Genomic DNA, 20781 nt, shown 5'->3' with positions numbered 1-20781 from the left:
CAAAGCAGGGACATGAAGAGGAGAGTTAGGGAGTCTTAGTGTCCCTCCTATATCAGGTAATGGGGAAAGAGGTGACAAGAAAGAAAATTCAGGCAAGAATGACACGGAGGGGACTCCAGTTTCTGGGAGAGGACAGACTGAATCACATTATGTGTGTGGCGCTAATCTTACCCATTGCAAAAAAAAATGAGGTTAAGCAAGTTTGCTGCAGATTTGGGGGCCGTGGAGTCTCTGACTTTGCTCCCCTGGCTCGGCCCACTGGCTCCAGGCCACTGTAGGCCCCACAGAAGTTGGGAGGTGGGGAGAGACCCCATGGGGGTTTCTGGAGCATGAGCTGCCAGACAGAGCAGCGACCTATCCCACTGAGCTCCTGTCGGTTGCCTTTCCAGATAAGTAGGCTAAGCCTTCATGACATTAAGTGCTCCTGATCTTTACAAGGACTGAGGGTTCCCGTCCAGGTCTGTTTTTTGTGTTTTTTTGTTTTTGTTTTTTTAAGATTTTATTTATTTACTTGACAGAGAAAGAGATCACAAGTATTCAGAGAGGCAGGCAGAGACAGAGAGGAGGAAGCAGGCTCCCTGCTGAGCCAAGAGCCCGATGTGGGGCTCGATCCCAGGACCCTGAGATCATGACCTGAGCCAAAGGCAGAGGCTTTAATCCACTGAGCCACCCAGGTGCCCCCCAGGTCTGTTTGAATCAAAGCCCAAGCTCTTTCCATGAAGCTCTGCTGCCCTAGAAAGCATCACAGCCCCGCCGGGTTGGTAATTCTACCAGGTAAAATGCTTTTAGGAAAAGAGGACCGTGATTGTTATAAAGTCAGGCGCTATCAACAGTGTGGGTGGCACTGAATTCATAGAAGAAAAGGTTCCATGAGAGTTGGGACGAGCAGTGACTTGAGAGAAGTACATCGTGAGTTGAACCTGGAACCATGGGGAGGATTCACTTAAGTGAATGTGAATTCTCCGCCTCTTCCCCCAAAATGGCTTAGGCTGCATGGCCTTCTAACAGGGATCCAGCAGGCAGACACCCCAAGAGAAGGCTGGGGAAACAGTCATGTCATTGTTAGCGACTCAAAGTGGTTTTCTGTGGATCTGCAAGGGCTCTAGGGCTCCACAGAGCAGCTAGTCAGACCGCTTAGTCCTGTGGGTTGCCGGCTGCACCCTTCCACCATCCTGGGCACCCTGGGGAGGTGCAGACCTTCACCTCAGAGCTTTCCTCCCAGGCAGGGTTAATCAGAGCCCCCCCTCCTCCATTAACTTTGTGCCCCGAAGCACCTGTGCTCCAGCAAGAACCATCAATGCAGACTGGTGGCGACCATTCCTGAAATTCTGTCACCACATTCACTGAAAGCCCCAGATGAGCCCCTGTGTCTTGTGTGCGGATTCCAGGAGAGAGGGGTAGCTGCGGAGTGGGGTGCTGGCAGCTAGGGAACAGCTGCCCCGGAAAGGGCCGTATGTGCACAGAGGTGTGGGGGGAAGACCCTGCTGGCTAGTGACCTCCCACAGAGGCAGAGAGCATGCCGGGAGGCGGAAGGAACGTCCGAAGGCTTCCCCGACGTCTTTATGTTGTTCATTCTCTCTTGGACTCTCTTCTCCCCTTCCCTCCTTGGGACATCCCCCTCCTCACCTCTTTCTTTTTTCTACCACTCCAGCACACCTCTGCCCTCCTCCTTGGACCCCTGCCACACTTTGCCCCAACTTCTGATCCCCACCCCATCTGTTCCTCTTGCTTCCCACCCTCCATAGGCCTCTGGGTCCCTGCCCATCTCCTCCTCCCACCCCCTCACCCTCTCCCCACTTGTGTCTGTCCATGTCTCTCTCTCCCTCCCTCTGCCCCTCCCACTTTCTCCCTCCCACCCCGCAGTCTTGGTCTCCCTTTAATTCTTTCTCTTCTCTCTCTCTTACTTAGGGTCAGGTATGGGGTTGCACTCTGTGTCATGTGCGTGTAAGGGTGTTCACAGGAGGCCAGGAGGTGGGGATGGGCCATGGGGCTGGGGTGGTGCTCGTTTGCTGCCTGGCTGCCCTTGCCCAGGGAAGCTAATTGGGGCCTCTTGTCCTGAGGGTCGCATGTGCTTCGTCTTGGACTCCTTATTTTTAAATGAGTTTCAGGAATCCCATGAGCTCAGCAGAAATGTAATACAGGGGCCCCAGACTGGCGTTACCCTGTGCTGAGGGCCTTTGGCTTTGGAAGGGGCTGCTGTCCCCAGGAACTATTGTCCCAGGCTAACTGAATGGGGCAGGAAAGGAAGGAGAAAACAAAGGTCCATACAAGCATTTAAAAATAAGAATATCAGCATCAAAAAGACAGAGCTTTCTTCTTCATCCTGGAAATATCCTGAGGTCAGTTTTGGGAACAGGGAGGTTTAAATCAAAAAGTGATAAAATATCCATCTTATCCCTCAATAGATATAATACTTTGCCTGTGAACTTCCACTTGGATCCTCATTGTTTTGCCCTTTGGCCATTGGGAGGGCAGAGCTTCCAAGTGGAGACCTCCACCCCTCAGGCTGCAGTCAGTTCAAGGAGGAGGGGTGGACAGTCCCTCCTTAATGCTCAGCTAGAGCTTGAGGCAGGGAAGGGAGTCGAGAGGGGTGGGTGGGTGGGTGAGTGAGTGTCCGTGGTTTTCCCTGCCGGCAGCTGGCTCATCCACTGAGTAGTCATTCTCACTGACTCTGCATTTCAGTTTTCCTTTTATTGTAAGTGCAAGACATGTGATTACAAGTCATACATATGCGTGCGGGTTCATCCTGATTCTGGAAGGTGGACATTATCACAAGTCTGGAGTTCCTCTCCTTGGGACAGATAGGATATGGAGTAAAGAATGCGGTGTCTAGCATCCAGATTTTGTTTCCTTGCTGAGGCTGGGAGAAATGGTAGTTCTTTAGTTTTTGGAACTCCCCGTTTAGATCTTCCTCCCTTCCAACTGCTCTGTAGAGACTGTTGGTTGGTTCTGTGTTTCTCTAGCAGTCTTTAGGGAACTGAATCAGGATTTCTCTGTCCCTTACTCATAACCAAGTGTTTGGCTTATGGCATAAAACCCAGATCATCTACACTACGTCACGTAGGACTGCTTCAAAGCCACCTTATTAGGACTGGTGCATTTCACAATAAATTCTCCAAGGATGGGGTCTAAGACTCCTCTAGGCAGTCTGGGCTTGTCCTCTTTCCTTCAAAGACCATTTTTACTTTTCTCAAATAGGAGAAACAGAAAACTGAAAGAAGCAAAAGTGACTCTGAAGCTTGGCAGTTCAGGCAGAGACATAACTTAGTGTTTAAGGAAATAGATGCTGAAAGTTTGGCAGTCCTTTACATATTGTTTGTTTCACTGGCATTTCATGGTCCTCCTTGGAGCACGTGATTGGAGCAGTCACTTACATTTATGTTAAAGAAAGCTGTTTGACATAAATGATTTCATTTCTAAATAAATCAAGCTACACCCTATTATCTGGCATAGATAAACTTGTTCTGTGATGGAACCCTGAAATGTGCGTCTTCCAGCTGGATGCACTCATAAAGGACAGAAACTTTGCCCCCAGGCTGCAGTTGTGTGAGTCTCTCTTGGGTGTGGTATGGATGGGGGTAGAGCATTCTTTAATTTAGGGGTACGAGAGTGTCTTAATGTTCATTTGGTGGGCTGCTGCCATGGCCTTCTAAAGGTCTGGTTGAGATTGGTGAAGAAAATCATAGTTTTCAAATGTTTAACCCATGAGTGACTGTTGCCCATGAATGTTCTCTCCAGATGTCCTTACTTTTGCTCTCTCTTCGCTGCTTAGTTCATGCTTGAAATAGAGATGTGAGCATGTAAGTCAGAGAAGTAACTGTTGATAATTAGTTCAATTAGTCTTTATTGGTCACAGATGGTTTCAGAAATTCACTATCAGGTCACATGAACACCCCGTTCTTCCTTTCTGTGGGCTGGTATCTTTAGTATCCCCAAAGAGTATACAGTTTCATAGAGTTCTCTAGAAATTGACTTTGTGATGTAGTTACATTCTGTTAAAGATGCTAACTTAAAGTTTGCTCAAAATTACTTATAATAATAAAATATGAAATACTTTTTTATAAAAAATTCTTGGCAGTGCTCAAATAGATAAAATAAACCCAAACCTTGTAGGGTTCCTAATGGCTCATAATCCATTACCTTCTATCCCTTATCCAAATCCACCGGCTGCTCTCCACATAACTGGTGAGTCCTTTCCCCAAAGGTGGGTTCTGGAATAAATCCCAGGAGTTGTTTTAAGCGGATCAGTCCCCTGTCCCACCAGTCTTTACCTCTGTAAAAGCACAACACGCAGCGAGAGCGCCTCTGTCACTCCCATCCTGAGACCACCAACCTTGTCATGTTGGGGACATGTCACGTTCCCGTTTCTGACATCCTAAGTTTTTCTTTTCATTTTTTTCGACTCCCCCTGGTTCCCCCACCCCCCACCCCCCGCAACGTCACAAATGGTGTATCTTGTCTGCCAGGAAAATTTAAGAATGTGTACTAAATTAAGAATGGTTCTGCATTGCCTCTTGTCTGACCAGCATCTGTGGGGGTCAGCTGCCAACACGTAGCTCGGGTATCTGGGCCGCTCCTGAATGCGCGCAGGCTGACCCACTCTCTCCTGATGAAAGGTACCTTCAAGCATGCATGTGATTTTTCAATATAAATTGTGTCTGCTTAAAGCCTCTCTGTGAGAGAATCGCTCAACCAAATGCGATGACTTGGCTGGGACTTGTAAGAAGCTGGATATAAATATCGCTGGAAATTATAGAGCGAGCATAAATACTTCACTCTGAGCTCTGCTGAGCATTTTCAGGATGCTTCTGACCACATCTCTGAAATCTGAGCTGATACCACAGGAAGGAGAGGGGAGGGGGGTTCAGGGAAGGGCAGAGTTAGCCAGACAGGATCACCCGGCCTCCTAGGGAAAGGACAATAGAATGGCTAACCCTGAACATGGTTTCCGCGGTGGTCAAGGTAGGGTTTCACTCTTCCAGTCCTTCTCTAATCAGCCACGCCCCAGTTTTGATGATGGGTGTCCGCAGCTCATCGGAACATCTGCGTGTCTGAGTTCAGACCCATCTTGTGAAGACTGCCCTGTTCAAACAGAACATTATGTTCTCTAGAGAGACCCAGTGCGTTGTGGATGATAAGAACTGCTATCAAAGCTTTGCCAATCTTTAGTACTTTAATAGAATATCTTAGTCTCCTAATTCTGTGCAAGGTGCTAAAAAAAAATCTCTTAAGATGACATTGGCATAGAGTGAAGTATTTATTCTACTGCTCTAAAGCTACCCATTGTAGAGAAAGGTTAGCATGTGGTGGCGGCGGTGGCGGGTGACGGTGGTGGGTGACGGTGGCAGGTGACGGTGGTGACTGTTGCACCTGGGACACGTTACAGCAGAATGCTGAGGTCCTCCTTTAAGGTCAAGAATGAATCTCCCCTTAGTGCACACTCCTTTTGATTTTGTACAGCACCAAAGTTCATGAAGAGGAGAAAAAAAACATCACCTACTGTTTGCCTTTCTGCAGTTTTGCATTGACTATTTTATTTTATTCCCTAGGATTTAATTTTATAATGAGATCTCGATGCCAGGTTTCATGTAAGCGATGAGCTGTCATTAATTTATTAGGAGCCACTGTGTCAGTTTCTTTGTTCTGTCATCCCGCTTGTCTGACGGATCCAAAGGTGGGATGGGTAACAGAGGAGTCACTGAGGTACAGGAGGGGTGTGGGAATACTAACGGTGCTGATGTGGCATTTGGTTTAGCATTGTTCTCCAAGACTTCCTCCAATGTGCCTCCGTTGCCCTGTCCCTTTTCCCTTCTTTGCAAGACACCAGCTTCGTCAACAGAAGAGTAGATAGGACATCTGGCTTTATCCCATTCTTAGTCCTGTCCTTCCCAGGGGAGCCCTTCCTTGCTGGCATCGCAGCTCTCCCGTTGGAAGCAGGGATGTGCTCGGGGAGCTGTCAGTCACTCAGAATTAGAAGCCGTGCTCTGCATCTGACCTGATGGCTCAGATCCGCCCACAGCCAGCACAACTGGCCAACAGCGGTGGTTTATTTTGGGGCTAGTATAAGAGGCTGCGTCTGACAGCTGTGACTGTCAGCCCCGGGCTGAGTCCGTCATGTAATGTGGCCTCAACTCTTGTCTCCTCGCCTAGACTGCTCACTAGAAGCTCAGCCCAAATATGTTAAAGGTGGCAAGCGTTACGGACGAAGATCCTTACCTGAGTTTCAAGAATCCGTGGAAGAGTTTGCAGAGATCGAGCCTCTGGACGGAGAAGCTCGGCCCTCACATACCCCTGCCGGGGACCGCAACGAGGTAAGGAGTCGGACAGGTGCACCCTCTCTGGCCAGCGGTGGGGACACCCCCACCCGCTCCCAGGGCGGTGGTGTGGGGACAGGTGAACCCGGGGGTCATGGCTTCTGTCCGTTACCAACCACTGGCTAATCTTATTACTTGCCTTTGGGATATATATGGCCGATTTTTCTATCGTTTGAACGTCTCGTCTGTATTTCTTCTGGAGAGCTGACATTTCCGTGCCAGCCTTATGTTTATGTGTTTTAAAATTCAATGACTTTCACGTTATCTGGGGTCTGCCACTTTCAGCCCTGCTTGGGGATATGTCTCTCCTCACGGCATTGCCATTTTTAGTTGTGTAAAAAGCTGCCCCCTTTGCCCCCCAGCCCCGGCACCCTGCAGTCCATAAACCAGCATCCGTGGCAGGTGTGAGAGGAAGGCGGAGTGCGTGGGCATCCTGAGAGCCACGCCTTATCTTTCGTGGCAGCAGAAGGCAGCTTTCAGACTTGGTTCTTGTGGCCTCGGCCGTCGCCACAGCTCTCCTTCCTGGGTGAGGAGCGCCCGGGCCAGCCTGGTCCTCTAGTAGCCCAATCTGCCTGCTTTGCTCATCTCCCTGCCTTTCCTCATGCACGTCACCATCATCTACCCGCAAAGGGGAAGCAGTAGCATTTTCTTTATTCTTTCCTTACGGCTCATTTACCAGCATGCCATTTATAGAATGTGATCGAGAAGGCCATGCTGAGCAAGCTCTAAATATTTCTTGCAAATCCCAGCTCCAACTGGGGATGCAAATATTTCAGATGTTAACATAAGCTGGGGAAGAGACAGAGTGCCTCAACCTTCTCAAAGCGGTCTGTCCAGTAGGGTTGGTGGAGGTTCCCGTGCATGCGCGTACTTCATTGCTGTCTGACGCCCGTGTTCAGCTCCTTAAAGCCCGCAGGAGACTTGCTCCAATAGCGCCCCCAGCAGCCAGACCTCTAGCATCTTCTACCTTGCAGAATGCCCACAAACCCCGAGGTAACTGAAAAGAATGCAGGCAATGAGCAGAAATGAAACCAGCCACTGTACTGTAATCTAGAAGACACAGGACTGGTCTGCCCATCCCAAGAGGTGGCCACCATGGTTTTAAACATAAGGAATGCCTGGGGATACCTGGGTGGCTCAGTCAGTTAAATGTCTGCCTTCGGCTCAGGTCGTGATCCCAGGGTGCTGGGATCGAGTCCCACATCGGGCTCCTTGCTCAGAGGGGAGCCTGCTTCTCCCTTTGTGTCTCTCTGCTGCTAGTGCTGCATACTCTCTTGCTTACTCTTTCTCTCAAATAAATAAATAAAATCTTTGAGGAAAAAAAAAAGGAATACTTGTCCTCGCACCAGAAGTGAAGAAACAGTGTCAGACATGTGAGTGAGACAAGAGGAAGAAAAGCAGACAGAGAAAGATAGAAAGACCCCGAAAATGGTGTAAGAGTGTCATGGGTGAGAGGTGACAGCTGAAGACAGAAAAGGCTAGAAGACGCGAAGAAGAGAACGCTGCCTGGGATATCACAGCACAGGGCCAGTCGGTTTGGAGCAGAGGCTGCTTCCCTTCTTGGGTTCAATTTCAGACCCTTTTCGGGTCCCTGTGAGGATTTAGATCAGGCTCTTTCCCCAGCAAAACACAGGCACAAAAATTTTGCATATCCAGTTTCAGAGATGCAAGTGGTTTTCCTACTTGAGTTATTGCTGTGTCCATAATGTTTGTGTTGCTGTCAGGAAGGGTACCATTTTATTTCATAAAGTCTGTATCATAGCCCTGAGTACTGTGGAATGTATCTGAGACACTTCTCTATGGGGAAACAATGGTTAAAATCTGTCTCAACACTTATGGGGGTAAGCTTTCATTATGTGGAACACACTTTTAAGGCTAGTATCTCTTTCTCCCAATGACTTTCAGTAGCCAAGGCATTATTATTTGGTGGTAAGGAATAAAATGATTACTAATTTTTCGATAAGGTGATTTCTAGTTACTACCTGGAGATACCCAGAAAGTTCTCGGACAGAGCTGATTTTGTTGCTGGCAGCTTATTTCTTATATTCTTGCTTTATCTTCCGACTTTCAGGGAGATTTACTGTTTAAAAGTGAGACTTTTGGGGGTGCTTGGGCAGCTCAGTGGGTTAAGCCTCTGCCTTTGGCTTGGGTCATGATCCCAGGGTCCTGGGATCAAGCCCCGCATTGGGCTCTCTCCTCAGCGGGGAGCCTGCTTCCCCCCCCCCACTCTCTCTGCCTGCCTATCTGCCTACTTGTGATCTCTCTCTCTCTCTGTCAAATAAAAAAAAAATAAAATCTTAAAAAAAGTGAGACTTTGGGCTCATGTATACATAAAGGTAAGAGTTGAAGCCTAGTTTGGGCAAAATCTTAGTAAAAGGGTACATTGGGGGAACCATTTCACAGCCCCCACCGCGCCAGGTACTTCCGCTCCCTTAGTCTTCCAGGACCTTGTAGGTGAGACCTTCTGACACTGTGACCTTCTGACACTGTAGAGAGACGCTTTAGTACTCAATGAGCCCTCTCCATAGAACAGCAGATAGAGGCCCCAAAGGGTCCTTTCTCTCCATGTCTGTTCTCCCAGAGGACCCCTACTGACCTGACTTGGCCAGTCCATTGTATCCCGCCCCCCAAAAGCCTTACAGGGGCATTGGATCACCCCCTTTTACCATTTTTTAAATTGCTGAAGGTGGACCCAAGCCAGAGTTCATCCAGATGCTTTCTTGCCTAAAAATGAAGTGTTTTGTGAGCTGAATTGAGCCTCTCAGTTCTCAAAGGGATTCCTTACATTAAGAGCTGCACGAGTGACGTGTTTGGAGCTCCTCTTGTCAACTCTTGTCCCAGCCACCGCCGTCCGTCACCCTCGCTGCCTTCACGGATCCGTACAGTCCAGTGACGTCGTTTCCTCAGGATGCCGGTCCTGCGGCACACTGTCCTGTCAGGATAGCATTCCTGTTTTCTGGCCGGTTTCCACAGGAGCCTCAGAGATCTAGGGCCACTAGTGGGCCAACAGAGCTTTATGCTCTGGGTGGCTCGAGCTTGTCCTGAAAGTGCCCTTGTGTCTTTGGGAGTGCCTGCTCGTCCTCCTTATGCTAGAGTGGCCCCCACGCAGGAACTGGGGAGAGGAGAACATTCTTAATAACCTGCAGGGTTTGTTTATTCTTAACTTAGAAGCAGTTGGGAATCTGTCAGGAGTTCTTTACTCTTCCATTGGCTTCTTTTTTCCCTTGGGGTTGCCTGAGGCCCTTTTGTCTCCTGCCCTCGGGTGTTAAAAATTTATTTCTTGGGTGTGTTTGGTACCAGTGGTTCAGACTTCATCTCGGTGTCGCTGGGCAGTCCTGAAGGAGGGAGCGGGGGTGGGGGAGCTGTCTCCTGACGTGAATAATTCATAAGGGGTTGTCAGACGGGGAGCTGGAGATGGGCCTTCTTGGTTTCGATTGTGGGTTTCCTTCGATGCCTGGGAGCTGGCTCAGGAAAGGTGAGAACACTGGCTTGCCATCAGACTGCTGTCTCTGCCATCCCTGCTGCTCTCAGACACGCCTGATTTTCTGTAAAGTGACTTGAGAGTTTTTTGGTGACAATGAAAGGGCCTGAACTTGTTGTCAAAAGTTACCTGGAGCAGAAGCCCTTCTGTTGCTATGCAACAGGAGACCAACTTTTGCTCTTGGATGAATCTGTTGTTTTATTTATCTGAGCACATGGAGGGGGATGGGCAACTGAATGGAATGTGTCACAAACACCTCTGAAAGCTGTCCTCAGGGTGGCTTTCTTCCTTCTAGGAACTCCTCCTATAGGGGTAAGTGAGCGGACCATCATCTGGAGGGATAAACAGTAATGCTCCCGCGTGCCCCTCCCCCCCTCTTTCTAGGGTTATTCCATAATAGGGAAGTTGCCATGGATTGACAGTCCATTCCTCTCTCCGGGGTCAGTGGCTCACAACATTTTTTCTGCATCCTTATTCGGGAAGCCTTCTCCCATATGTCCAAATGCAGCACAGTTGTACTTCTCTGGAACTCCTGCCCTCCCTCCCACCCGAGAAGACAGATGAGAGGGATGCCATTGTAAACTTTGCTTTCAAGCAGCTGAATTTATTTCTAATGTAAGTCCTATGGGAAGCTTCAGGCCTGGTTCATTACCTGGAATGCCTCCCATGACCACTCATGGTCTACCCCTGTGCTGCGGTGCCTTGGTGGGGGACCGAATACTCACCACCTTGGCCTCATCCTCGGAATGGACTATGTGAGGATAAACTTTGTTAGGAGGTGCTTTTGATGGTGTAGTTCGTGCACGGTGAACGAATAAAATGGTACACATTTTAATCCTCTCAATCCAGCTTTATTCCAGCAATTTGATTCTTTCCTGCTGAAACAGAAAGTCTCTTACCTAGCTATTAAGCACGCCTCCCCTGCCATGTCTGGTTCACAAGGCCATAAAACTATCGCATAGGGAAAGACCTAGAATCTTCCTAAATTTTCAGTGCTAGAATGTGTCTTTCAAAATTTCTTTTGGAAACCCGGAAGCAGAATGTGATGATTCACAAATGACAAGTGTTTTCCACTGTCGGCTGATTCTGCGTCACCTTCCAATTTAGTTTTTTTATCAGGCAAATGCATTCCCCTTGGGAGTCTGACCGCTCATCTCAGGTGGCATTGAAAGGAAAGTGGTGATTTTTCTTTTCTTTCTTTCTTTCTTTCTTTCTTTTTTTTTATGGGATTATTTTCACTCAAGGCAGTTCAGTTGGACATTCTATTCTGAATTAACTGAGATCAACAAAGGGCACATTCTTGATTCCAGTGTAAGATGTGATTAGTGAGACCATTTTGGTGGTGGTTTTTGCTTCACTTGGTTAAGAAACAGAAATGAGATTTGAGGGTCCAAAGGGTACATTTTCCCACCTTTTTATATGCACACCTGCAGTGGCTACTGAAATGACCTTGAATTTTAATTTTGTGCTCTCTTCTCAGGATAGGTGGAAAAGGGGAGAAACAAAACTAATGCCCAGTTCTAGTCTCTTCCTCAGACCTTGTGGGCGAGGCGGTTCCGTGAATATAATTGGGGCAGGGCCACTTTGCTTTCTGCCCTTGTTGAAAACAGGGGACACCTTGTTAACTGTTTTCCTCCACAGGGAGTAAAGCAGGTCTAGTAAGATTATTATCGGGAGCAGGAGGCTTTAAACAATGATTTCTTCAACTATAGACAATTGGAATGTAAGCCAAAACCGGGCAGTTTAAGTGAGGACCTGAGAGAAAAGTGGAAGCCATTTGCTTCGTCTGCTCAACAATGGCCAAGCAATCACAGCTTTGTGTTGGGCCTGTAGAGGGAGGGAGAGGAGGGGTGCTGGGGGGTTAAGAACTCAGAAAGGAACAAACCAGCCCCCCCAAACTGGTTTTACTACCCTACAGAAAACCAAACTTGGCCAAGCAGTGGGAAACTGACTTCTGGTCCCCTTACATTCATTTTCTTATGTGCATAACTTTGTGGTTAACCTTCATGAATTATTCATTTATATTGTATAGAGGCAATATTTGATGCCGGAGCAAACATGTTAATAACAGAGAGAAGGTCTGCCAAGAACTTTGGTAGTTGAAATTTCCCCCTTCCTCCCTTTAGATTTTCTTGTTCCAGTCTTCGACAAAGTAAGCAGTCTAGTTACTGATGCCATTTATTTCATCAAACGATGTGACATCATCAGGATAGGTTTTTTTTTTTTTATTATTAATGGAATTCCAGCATTTCCTTTTCTTTTTTCTTAAGTCTATTAGATCCTTTGGCTATTCCCAGAGATGAAACGCTCATTCAAGATGCGATTGTAGACCACTTGAAAGTGATATAAAGACATCCCTTCAAAGCTAATAAGGTATCTCTCGTTCGAACACAGACTGCCGCTTTCAGACTTTGAGGCTTTGCCATCCTGGTAAGCCTTCCTGACTTGATTCCAGAGGGAATTCCTTTGGCATCCAGCCCCGACCCCCACGTCCTTCCAGGTCAACAGTTTCCAGTAATTATTCTCCAACTAGAAAATAAAACAGACAACATATAAAAAAATCAACAAGTTAATTTTAATGATAAGAGTAACATTTTCCAACTATACCATTAAGTTTATTTTCCAAATGGAAAAGCAGTGTTTACTACCCACCGAGAGCGGCTCTCATGAGTAAGATACGGTGAGCAGATGTGTTTAAAAACCCCTTTCCTTAGGAACTTAAGAACCCAGTGAACCAAGAACACTCCCCAACCTTGGTATGAGGAGAGACTTAAGGCTCAAACTCTTAAATTCAGGATTTCTTCACACTGGCAGTCCTGGAGGCGTTTTGACAGTGTAGCAGGACTCCTCTACCTGTGTGTGCCATTAAAAATCCTCCATTAAGGGGCGCCTGGGTGGCTCAGTGCGTTAAAGCCTCTGCCTTCGGCTCAGGTCATGGCCCCAGGGTCCTGGAATCGAGCCCCACATCGGGTTCTCTGTTCTGCAGCGAGCCTGCTTTCTCCTCTCTCTCTGCCTGCTTGTGATCTCTGTCTGTCAAATAAATAAATTAAAAAAAAAAATCTTTAAAAAAAAAAATCCTCCATTAAGGGGCGCCTGGGTGTCTCAGTAGGTTAAAGCCTCTGCCTTCGGCTCTGGTCATGGTCCCAGGGTGCTGGGATTGAGCCATGCATCAGGATCTCTGCTCAGCAGGGAGCCTGCTTCCTTCTCTCTCTCTCTGCCTGACTCTCTGCCTACTTGTGATCTCCGTCTGTCAAATAAATAAAATCTTTAAAAAAAAAAATCCTATATTAACTCCTGTTGTCGGCGGTCCTTACCTGTAGCTCTTAATTACTGGTGAAGATAAAGGAAGTGATTGGCTTTGTGGTTGAGGCAGAAGACTGGCAACTGAGCAGCTTGTCCCTGGGTTCCGAGCGGAGAGATCAGGGGCTGGGTGGTCAGGCCCTCCACTGCCCGGTGTGCCTTCAAAGGCGGGGCGGCAGAAAGGAACTGAAGTCCCAGGAAGGGTGTCCCTGCTGGGCGTCCTGAGCTCCCAGGACCTGACTCAGAGCAAGGGCTTATAGACATTTAGGACTATTCGTTACATATCCCATAGATGCTGTAGTTTTGAAAGGTCTCAAGTTTTTGGTTATAGGCACTCTTCTAAACTGATCTCTGTGTGGGTCTTTCCAGAGACTTCCTAAGACAGTCTAAGACACCTAAGTGTGCTGCCTTCATCAAATGGTCACTACTGCTCCATTTGTTTGGGGAGCTTTGTTATCCCGGTAAATTTCCTTCCTCCTTTCTCTGGGCTTGCAAGGCTTTCCCCTTTCAAATAAAGAAGAAGGGAAAAAACAAAACACAAAACCAACACAAATTCTTAAGGCTGCTGAGATCAGTTCAGCCACCTCTGCTGGGAAAGAATAACCCCGTGTGCACCCCCATAATCGTTTTAATTAGCCATACATTCTGTGGGGCACAGGTCTGCGCTGTGGAGCAGATGGCTGATGGGGGCTGTGACTGGGCTATTGTGGGCAGGGGCCTCACCAGGCCCGCAGGCTGCAGATGCTGCCCCTGCCTCAGGGCTGGGAGCCCGGGCTCCAAGAGGCTCAGGCCATCTGCTCTGCAGTCCAGCAAAGCAGGTGGCCCTCCCAAGAAAGCATTCCTGAAAGCAGTTTCGCTGCTGTGGCCCATGTGCACGGGGCTCCCTGGTCCAGCTAGAGGATAGCCAGAACGCCGGCCACAATGGCCCAGGAGATGTGAAGAGGCACAACCCGTGTAGCGGGTACGGGGCTCCCTTTGTCTGCTTTGGGTAGGGTGGTAGGGGGCTGGAGGCTGCCTTCTGTAGCAGCCATCTCAGGGCCCGGCAACCTCTGACCCTTCCCCTCTGGCTGCTCTCAGTGGGGCTGTGGGCCAGCATGCTGGGCACGGTAATACAGAAGCCCCGGCCGCCCCGCCAGCTGTGGCCACCCAGGGGACACTGCCACCCATGGGGAGGGGTCTGGGGGCCCTGCTCCTAAGTTGAATCACAGATTGACGGCTTCATCACAACTACTGTGTTCCAAGCTGTCGTTTCTACAGTCTCTTCTGGGTTTGTTCTGAAAGCTGACACTGGTCAATCAGCTGTGTCTTTTCTCTGCCCTTGTCCTAGCTTTGGATGCCCAAATAATAGGAGTAGTAATAGTGATATTTATTGGCTTAACAGACACTTAGCTCTGAATTTGTAGCAGGCACTGTTTTAAGTGCCTTCCGAGTATTAGCACACCTTTGGAGGCAGGCATCGTGAGATAATCAAGGCGGGCGGGGAGTTAAATAATGAGGCCAAGGTTGAACACACATAAGCGGGCGGAGCACGGAACTCGGGGGTCCAGCTCCAGAGCCCAGATCCTTAACCACAACATCATCGTGTCTGAGCTAGTAGCCGTGGCTGACACATCCCAGGTGCCAGGCGCATGCCTCCTCCTCCCCCGGGGCGGCTCACCCCCGCCTTGTGGCTGAGGCCGGGTACTGAGGGTTCCCAGAATGCTGGAGCAGGACTGAACCCCGCCTCTCTGCTCAGCCCCGTGCTCACGCCCTCTGCCATTTTGCCTCCAGCTTCTGCAGTCACTGAAGCCCCACAGGATGATTTTGAAGCATTTATTAATATCCATTTCTGCAGTGAGAGGTGACGTAAGACTTCAGGGGAAAAAAATAAAAATCCCTTTTCATGAATTAGTCTCAAGAACACATGCCCGCAATTGTCCCTCCTTTCTCTCCCAACTTTCCCAAAGATTTGTGAGATTCTCTCCCTTCTGATGCTCATGGCTGGTCTGTGCCTGTCAGGCTTTCACTGCACTGGGTACACCAGCAGCAGTTAAAAGACCTTCTTCCAGAATGATGCCTCCTTTTATTGGGCTGTTCTAGTAGGCGAATGAGCTCAACCCCCCAACCTTCCAACCTGACATCCCCCCTTCCCCCTCCCCTTGCTTTTTAATTGGAACTACAGGCTCCAGGCAGTGGGAATAAAAATGAGCTATGAATGAACTGAACCCCCCCGACTCGACCCACCCCTCAAAATTGCAATTTAATAAACAAACACTCAGCCACTGTGTGCTTATCCCTCCCCTTTACTAAAGGAACGGACCCTTGGTGGAGAATGGGGATAAGCACAGCTCATTTCTGGGCAGCAAATTCCATCTCCAACTGAAGCAGTTGTGGAATGAAACTACAGCCATTCAGCATAAGTTTGCTGCTTCTAGAAGGCTGGTCCTAGCTTGGATCTAGGTTTCTTACACAGGGCCATGGGAGAAATGTGTGCGTGATCGTCACCCTAGCCATTTTCTAACAAGTTCTCCCTTACCCACTACCGCTTGCCCAGAGGGTTTGGGTGAGATTGTTGAAGCTGCCCGAGCTGCTTGCCTGGCCTTCAGGAGGCCGGGCTGCACCTGATGCCACCAGGTTAAGCTGCCTCTAGTGTGTCACAATCTCAGGGCCCTCTTCCAGTCTCTGACCAGTGTCCCTGATCTTTCCACACTCTGCTTAGTCTGGGATGCACCAGCAGCAGCTTCCACCCTCCTGAAGGGCACCTGGGCCTCCTGCGAGGCCTCCCCTGTCCAGGACACCGGGGGAAGGACACCGCAGACATCACAGAGGGTTGCATAGCAAAGGGAAAGTTCTTCCTCCTTCTCCCCATCCCCACAATATACGAAATTCATTTGGTGAGGATTTGAGGGCAAGTGGGTAAAAGAAAAAACAAGGTAGGACCTGTTTGTATTTTTTTTTTAAAGATTTTATTTATTCATTTCAGAAAGAGAGTGCACAAGCAGGGGAGGGTGGTGAGGGGAGACAGGCCAAGAGAGAGGGAGAAGCAGGCTCCCCACTGAGCAGAGAGACCGATGCAGGACTTGATCCCAGAACCCTGAAATCATGACTTGAACTGAAGGCAGACACTTAACCGACTGAGCCACCCAGGTGCCCCAAGGACCCCAGTGAACATCTAGAATAGCAAAGGAAATATAATTGTTTGCCACATTCCCTCAACCAAGTGCACCAATTCTGATTATGTCTGTTTCCTTCCAGTCTTTGTCTAATTGTATAAATATTTTTGCCAGCGGCAGTTGTAGCATAGAGAGCATTTTTCCATCTCCTATATGGTTTTGTAATTATACTTTTAATGACTGCGTTATGATGTATAATTGTACTTTGTGCTCCATTGTTCAAAGTTTAAATTGTGTTCAGTGCTCTTATAAAAAGTGCTAAATGTACATATCTATGCATATGCATTTTTCCTTTGATTTTACTATCATTAGAAATCATGAAATTACTGGGTCAGAGAGTATGAACATTTTTATGGCTTTCAAATATGAAGCAATTTTCAATTTTCTTTACTAAAAGGCTAATGTCCATCCACATTGCTACCAGTAACATTTAAACAGGCCTATTTTAAATAAATCATAACCTTGATGGTAATAGGATTCCTATCTTAAATACTGCTAATTTAATGGGAACAAAGTGATTCCTTGGTTTTAATTTATACTTCTTTGCTGTTGAAATGAAACTTTCCCCATATTTATTTAACTGTGTTGCTGTTTGTATTCTTTGCATATCTGCCAGAATTGGCATTTTTCTTATAAATTTATATGAATAACTGATACTGTCCCAGGGCCACCCAATTTAATGCCTTAAGTTTAAACATGGTAATAAAAATAAATTTAATAGGTACTGCATAAACACATGCCCCATAAAAATAAGGTCTTATCGTGCTTATTATGTGCCAAGCACAATTCTAAGCATTCTACCCAACTCTGTGAAATATGTACTACTTTATTCCCATTTTGTAGATGGAGAAACTGAGGCAAAAGCAATTCATAAATGTGTCCAGGCCAAATTCAGTAGGTAAGGCAGTCTGGCTCTTATTAGTTAGGAGGAAGAATCAGGGAAGGAGGGCAATACTGGGAATACTGTTCTGAGAAGTGACTCAGATACACGCATCCAGTCCCATAGTCATGAAATATATGACACGGCGTATTGGAGCCTCTCGCACCTCTGAACGAATTGCTCCCTATTTTAAAATGAATTTAGGACGCCTGGGTGGCTCAGTGGGTTAAAGCCTCTGCCTTCAGCTGGGGTCATGATCTCAGGGTCCTGGGATTAAGCCCCGCATCAGGCTCTCTGCTCAGTGGGGACCCTGCTTCCCGCCTCCCTCCCCCCTTGCCTCTCTGTCTGCTTGTGATCTCTCTCTCTGTCAAATAAATAAATAAAATCTTCAAGAAAAAAATAAAAAATAAAATGAATTGAGAAGTGAGCAAATGTAAAATAAATCTTTCTGTCACTATACGTACTTCATTATGTTAGGGATTGTTACCAAGGGTTTTTTTGAAGGTATATGTTTGCATTTTCCCATCTTTGTATCCTAGTGGGGGCTCCGTTGCTTGTTTTGGTCCAGTGATGATATAAATTGTGTTACTTTTCTGTCCGTTTGTGCTGTTAAAAAATTGTTCCCTTCTCATGATTTTAGTAGGTTTTATTATTTTGCACAATGGTTCTTAGATCATAGAAACCCATTTTATTTGTTTTAGGTATATTTGAGGGATTACGTGTTAGGGTGCTTCCAACTGACATGCTGAATGATACATTTTCACAATGTGGGGTGCCAAAGTAGTAGAAGAATTTAAGTCTTTGCTCTGTGGGTGAGGAAATAAATATGCCGGACAGAGAGGCAGGCTGCTTTTATTAGTGGAGCTTTATTGATTTAAATCATTTCTTACGACAACAGTTGAATTCTGCCCGGAACCAGTGGTGTAAGAAACTGTACGTTGGGCTGCTTACCCCACTGCTCCTTCCCCACCCCCACTGTGCCTCCTCCATCCACTGGGTCAGTAGTGAGTCTTTATGAGGAAATGTGGACTGCTAAAATTGTAATCACAGACAAGCAAAAGTCACACTGTCCCCTAATACTGTTTCCATAACTACCATGTGTATTAGCGACTTACAGTTGTAATCTGAAGGACTTGTAGTAAACTTCCGTATTTCGAGTCACGGCCTTGTGACGTGTTCTTCCCGGCAAGAATGACCCCTCCCAGCATCGCCAGGTTGGGTTTTGGTATAGTGGGGCAGAACTGGGGGAACTTTCTGGTGCTAGCTTCAGTCTCTTTCCAACTGAAATATGGGAAGTGTGAAACCCTGGTAGACATCTATCCTTTAGTTCACTGGAGAGGACCAGCGTAAATGAGTATGGGAAGAAAGAAAGTAGATGACCTCAACTCATCTCAGCTTGAATGAGATACTGAAAGTCAACATTCCAGCTAAGAATTTTGGGTGGAAGACTGTTTGCCGTGAGGGATCCAAGCTCTTGCAAACTGGAGTTAATGAGATGTATTTTCCTGTTGAGTTTCTTTAGGATCCCAGGAAATCAGATTGACTTGTGTAGTTCAGCCATCACAGAGAAAGGCTGGGTATTTGTAATCAAAGGCGGCTTCATTCATCAAGTTTGATCTCTGCTGAGACAGCAGCTCCTTTCGAAAGGGGGGAATACCCCCTTCTCAACAGGGTTTCCTGCGATGGTTGTAGAACCTCCCCACAGGAGTGATTAGGCAGCTTCCTGGCTAGCCAAAGGCTACTGTGGACCTCCTTGTTGCCACTGACTGGAAGTAGACCTGCGCTGTGCTTGGTTGGTAGAACAAGGGCTGGAGTCGGGTTTTGCTTTGTGCCCTTGGCTGGGTGCTTTTGTGTAGTACATGGACTACAGATGTATGCTGTGACTTGAAAAAGACCCAGTAGTGGGGCGCCTGGGTGGCTCAGGAGGTTAAAGCCTCTGCTTTTGGCTTAGGTCATGGTCTCAGGGTCCTGGGATCAAGCCCCGCATCGGGCTCTCTGCTCGGCAGGGAGCCTGCCTCTTCTCTCTCTCTCTCTGCCTGTGTCTCTGCCTACTTGTGGTCTCTGTCTGACAAATAAATAAATAAAATCTTAAAAAAAAAAAAAAAAAAAAGACCCAGTAGTAACACAGCACAGTAGTCCATCAAACTGGTCCAGTTCAGGTAATTTTCATGGCTTCTTATGCAATTTACCGGTAACATAAATTTTATTTAACTTGAGATTTCTGGCCTACCTGTTTTGGGTTGCATCTCTGTCTCCTTCCTCATTGAGTCACTGACACATTAGGCTCATTCTTGCCTCTGTGCTTCAGCAAATAGTGGCTGTCCCTTCCTTTTCACTTGGCTGTCTCCAGCTCACCCTTCAGGTCTCAGTTCAGATGTTGCCTCTTTCAGGAAGTCTACCCTGATTTCCTGAGTCTGGAAGATACCCTCATAACATTTTGAATTTCCCCATCATAACACTTCATGTGCTACAATATTATAGTTTCTGTGTTCTTGTCTGCATGTCTTCATTAGCATATGAACTTCTCGAGGCAAGAAATGTGTTTGTTCCGTTCATAGTTGTATTCTGAAGATGTACCATAATACCTCGCACCCAGTACACATTGAAGAACAAATTCATAAATGCATGGTATGAATTTTTTGTTGGTTGACGGATTCTGAATATTTGCTTTGGCTTGGTTTTATTGGCTGTGCTAGGTTTTGCTGTTGAATGAGTCAATTTGCAAATGCAAAAGGCAAATCCCTAGTGAAATAGTGCAGGCTGCTACCTGGTGTTTTTTAGGAGTCTCTTCTGGATTGGCTGGTTGACTCTGGAGAGCCCACCTGGAGGGTTCTGAGTCATGGGACTCACCCAGCTGATGATTCCAGAACCAGAGAGTGCTCTGATCTTGGAAAAACTGAATATGTACTAAAACACACTCATCTTCTCTCACCTTCTCTAGCACTGGAAGACACAACGCAGTGAGGAGTATGAAGCAGAAGGTAGGAACTGAGTGTGTGTCCGGCTCTGCCCGTCACAGGGCACTCTCCACCCCCCACTTCCTGCATTTCCCAGCCTTCTTCCCAACAGCCTCCTAGGCTGGAGGCCAGCTGCGAAGTAACCTTAAGAACAATGTTCATGAGAACAACCTCATTTCCAGGAAAACGTTCATAGTTTTAAAACCCTCGCCTTTAACCTAATGCAAGGTATGGCAACTAAGGTGTGGGATTTTACTTATGGGTCAATTACTGTCTCATACAAACTTTCAAATTAATCTGTGGGTAGTCCCAAAACTAAATAGAGCCGTTTTAAAATGCACCCATTGACAAGTTTCCCATGGTTTGAAGCAGCTGCAGAGCCTGTTGGACTTCTGTGGCCAGCAGATGGCACTGTGGTTCAGCGGACAGAACCTCCCTGCCCCCCGCCCCCCTTCACAGCCTACCCTGGTGAAACTCCACTTAGTGTAATTACTGTGTCTAACTTGGAAAGACACAGCAGTAATGAGCTTAATTTCTTCAATAAATAGTAAGGGTAGCACTAAATGCACTTCTCAGCCTCCTAAGGTTCTTCCAGGCACACAAAATTGTGCCAGTAATTATCTCATGATTCAGTAACGACTTCATAAATCTCTAACGCATAAGTGAAAAATTTAACTTGAAGTGAGAAGAACCTTTA

General features: G+C 47.2%; 1 protein-coding gene across 7 annotated transcripts in view; it reads left to right on the top strand.

Annotated features, from left to right (window-relative positions):
• The window catches only part of NIN (ninein), a 99382-nt gene that overhangs the window by 26469 nt on the left and 52132 nt on the right, over positions 1-20781 (top strand). For all 7 annotated transcript variants that reach the window (XM_046008168.1, XM_046008167.1, XM_046008173.1 and 4 more), the window contains exons 5-6: positions 6151-6311; positions 20069-20108. In XM_046008168.1, coding sequence (XP_045864124.1) covers positions 6151-6311; positions 20069-20108 — 201 coding nt within the window. The remainder of the gene's footprint in view (positions 1-6150; positions 6312-20068; positions 20109-20781) is intronic.

The sequence above is a fragment of the Meles meles genome, chromosome 6, assembly GCF_922984935.1.
Source record: "Meles meles chromosome 6, mMelMel3.1 paternal haplotype, whole genome shotgun sequence".
Lineage (NCBI taxonomy): Eukaryota > Metazoa > Chordata > Mammalia > Carnivora > Mustelidae > Meles > Meles meles.
This window is presented reverse-complemented; position numbering and strand designations above follow the sequence as displayed.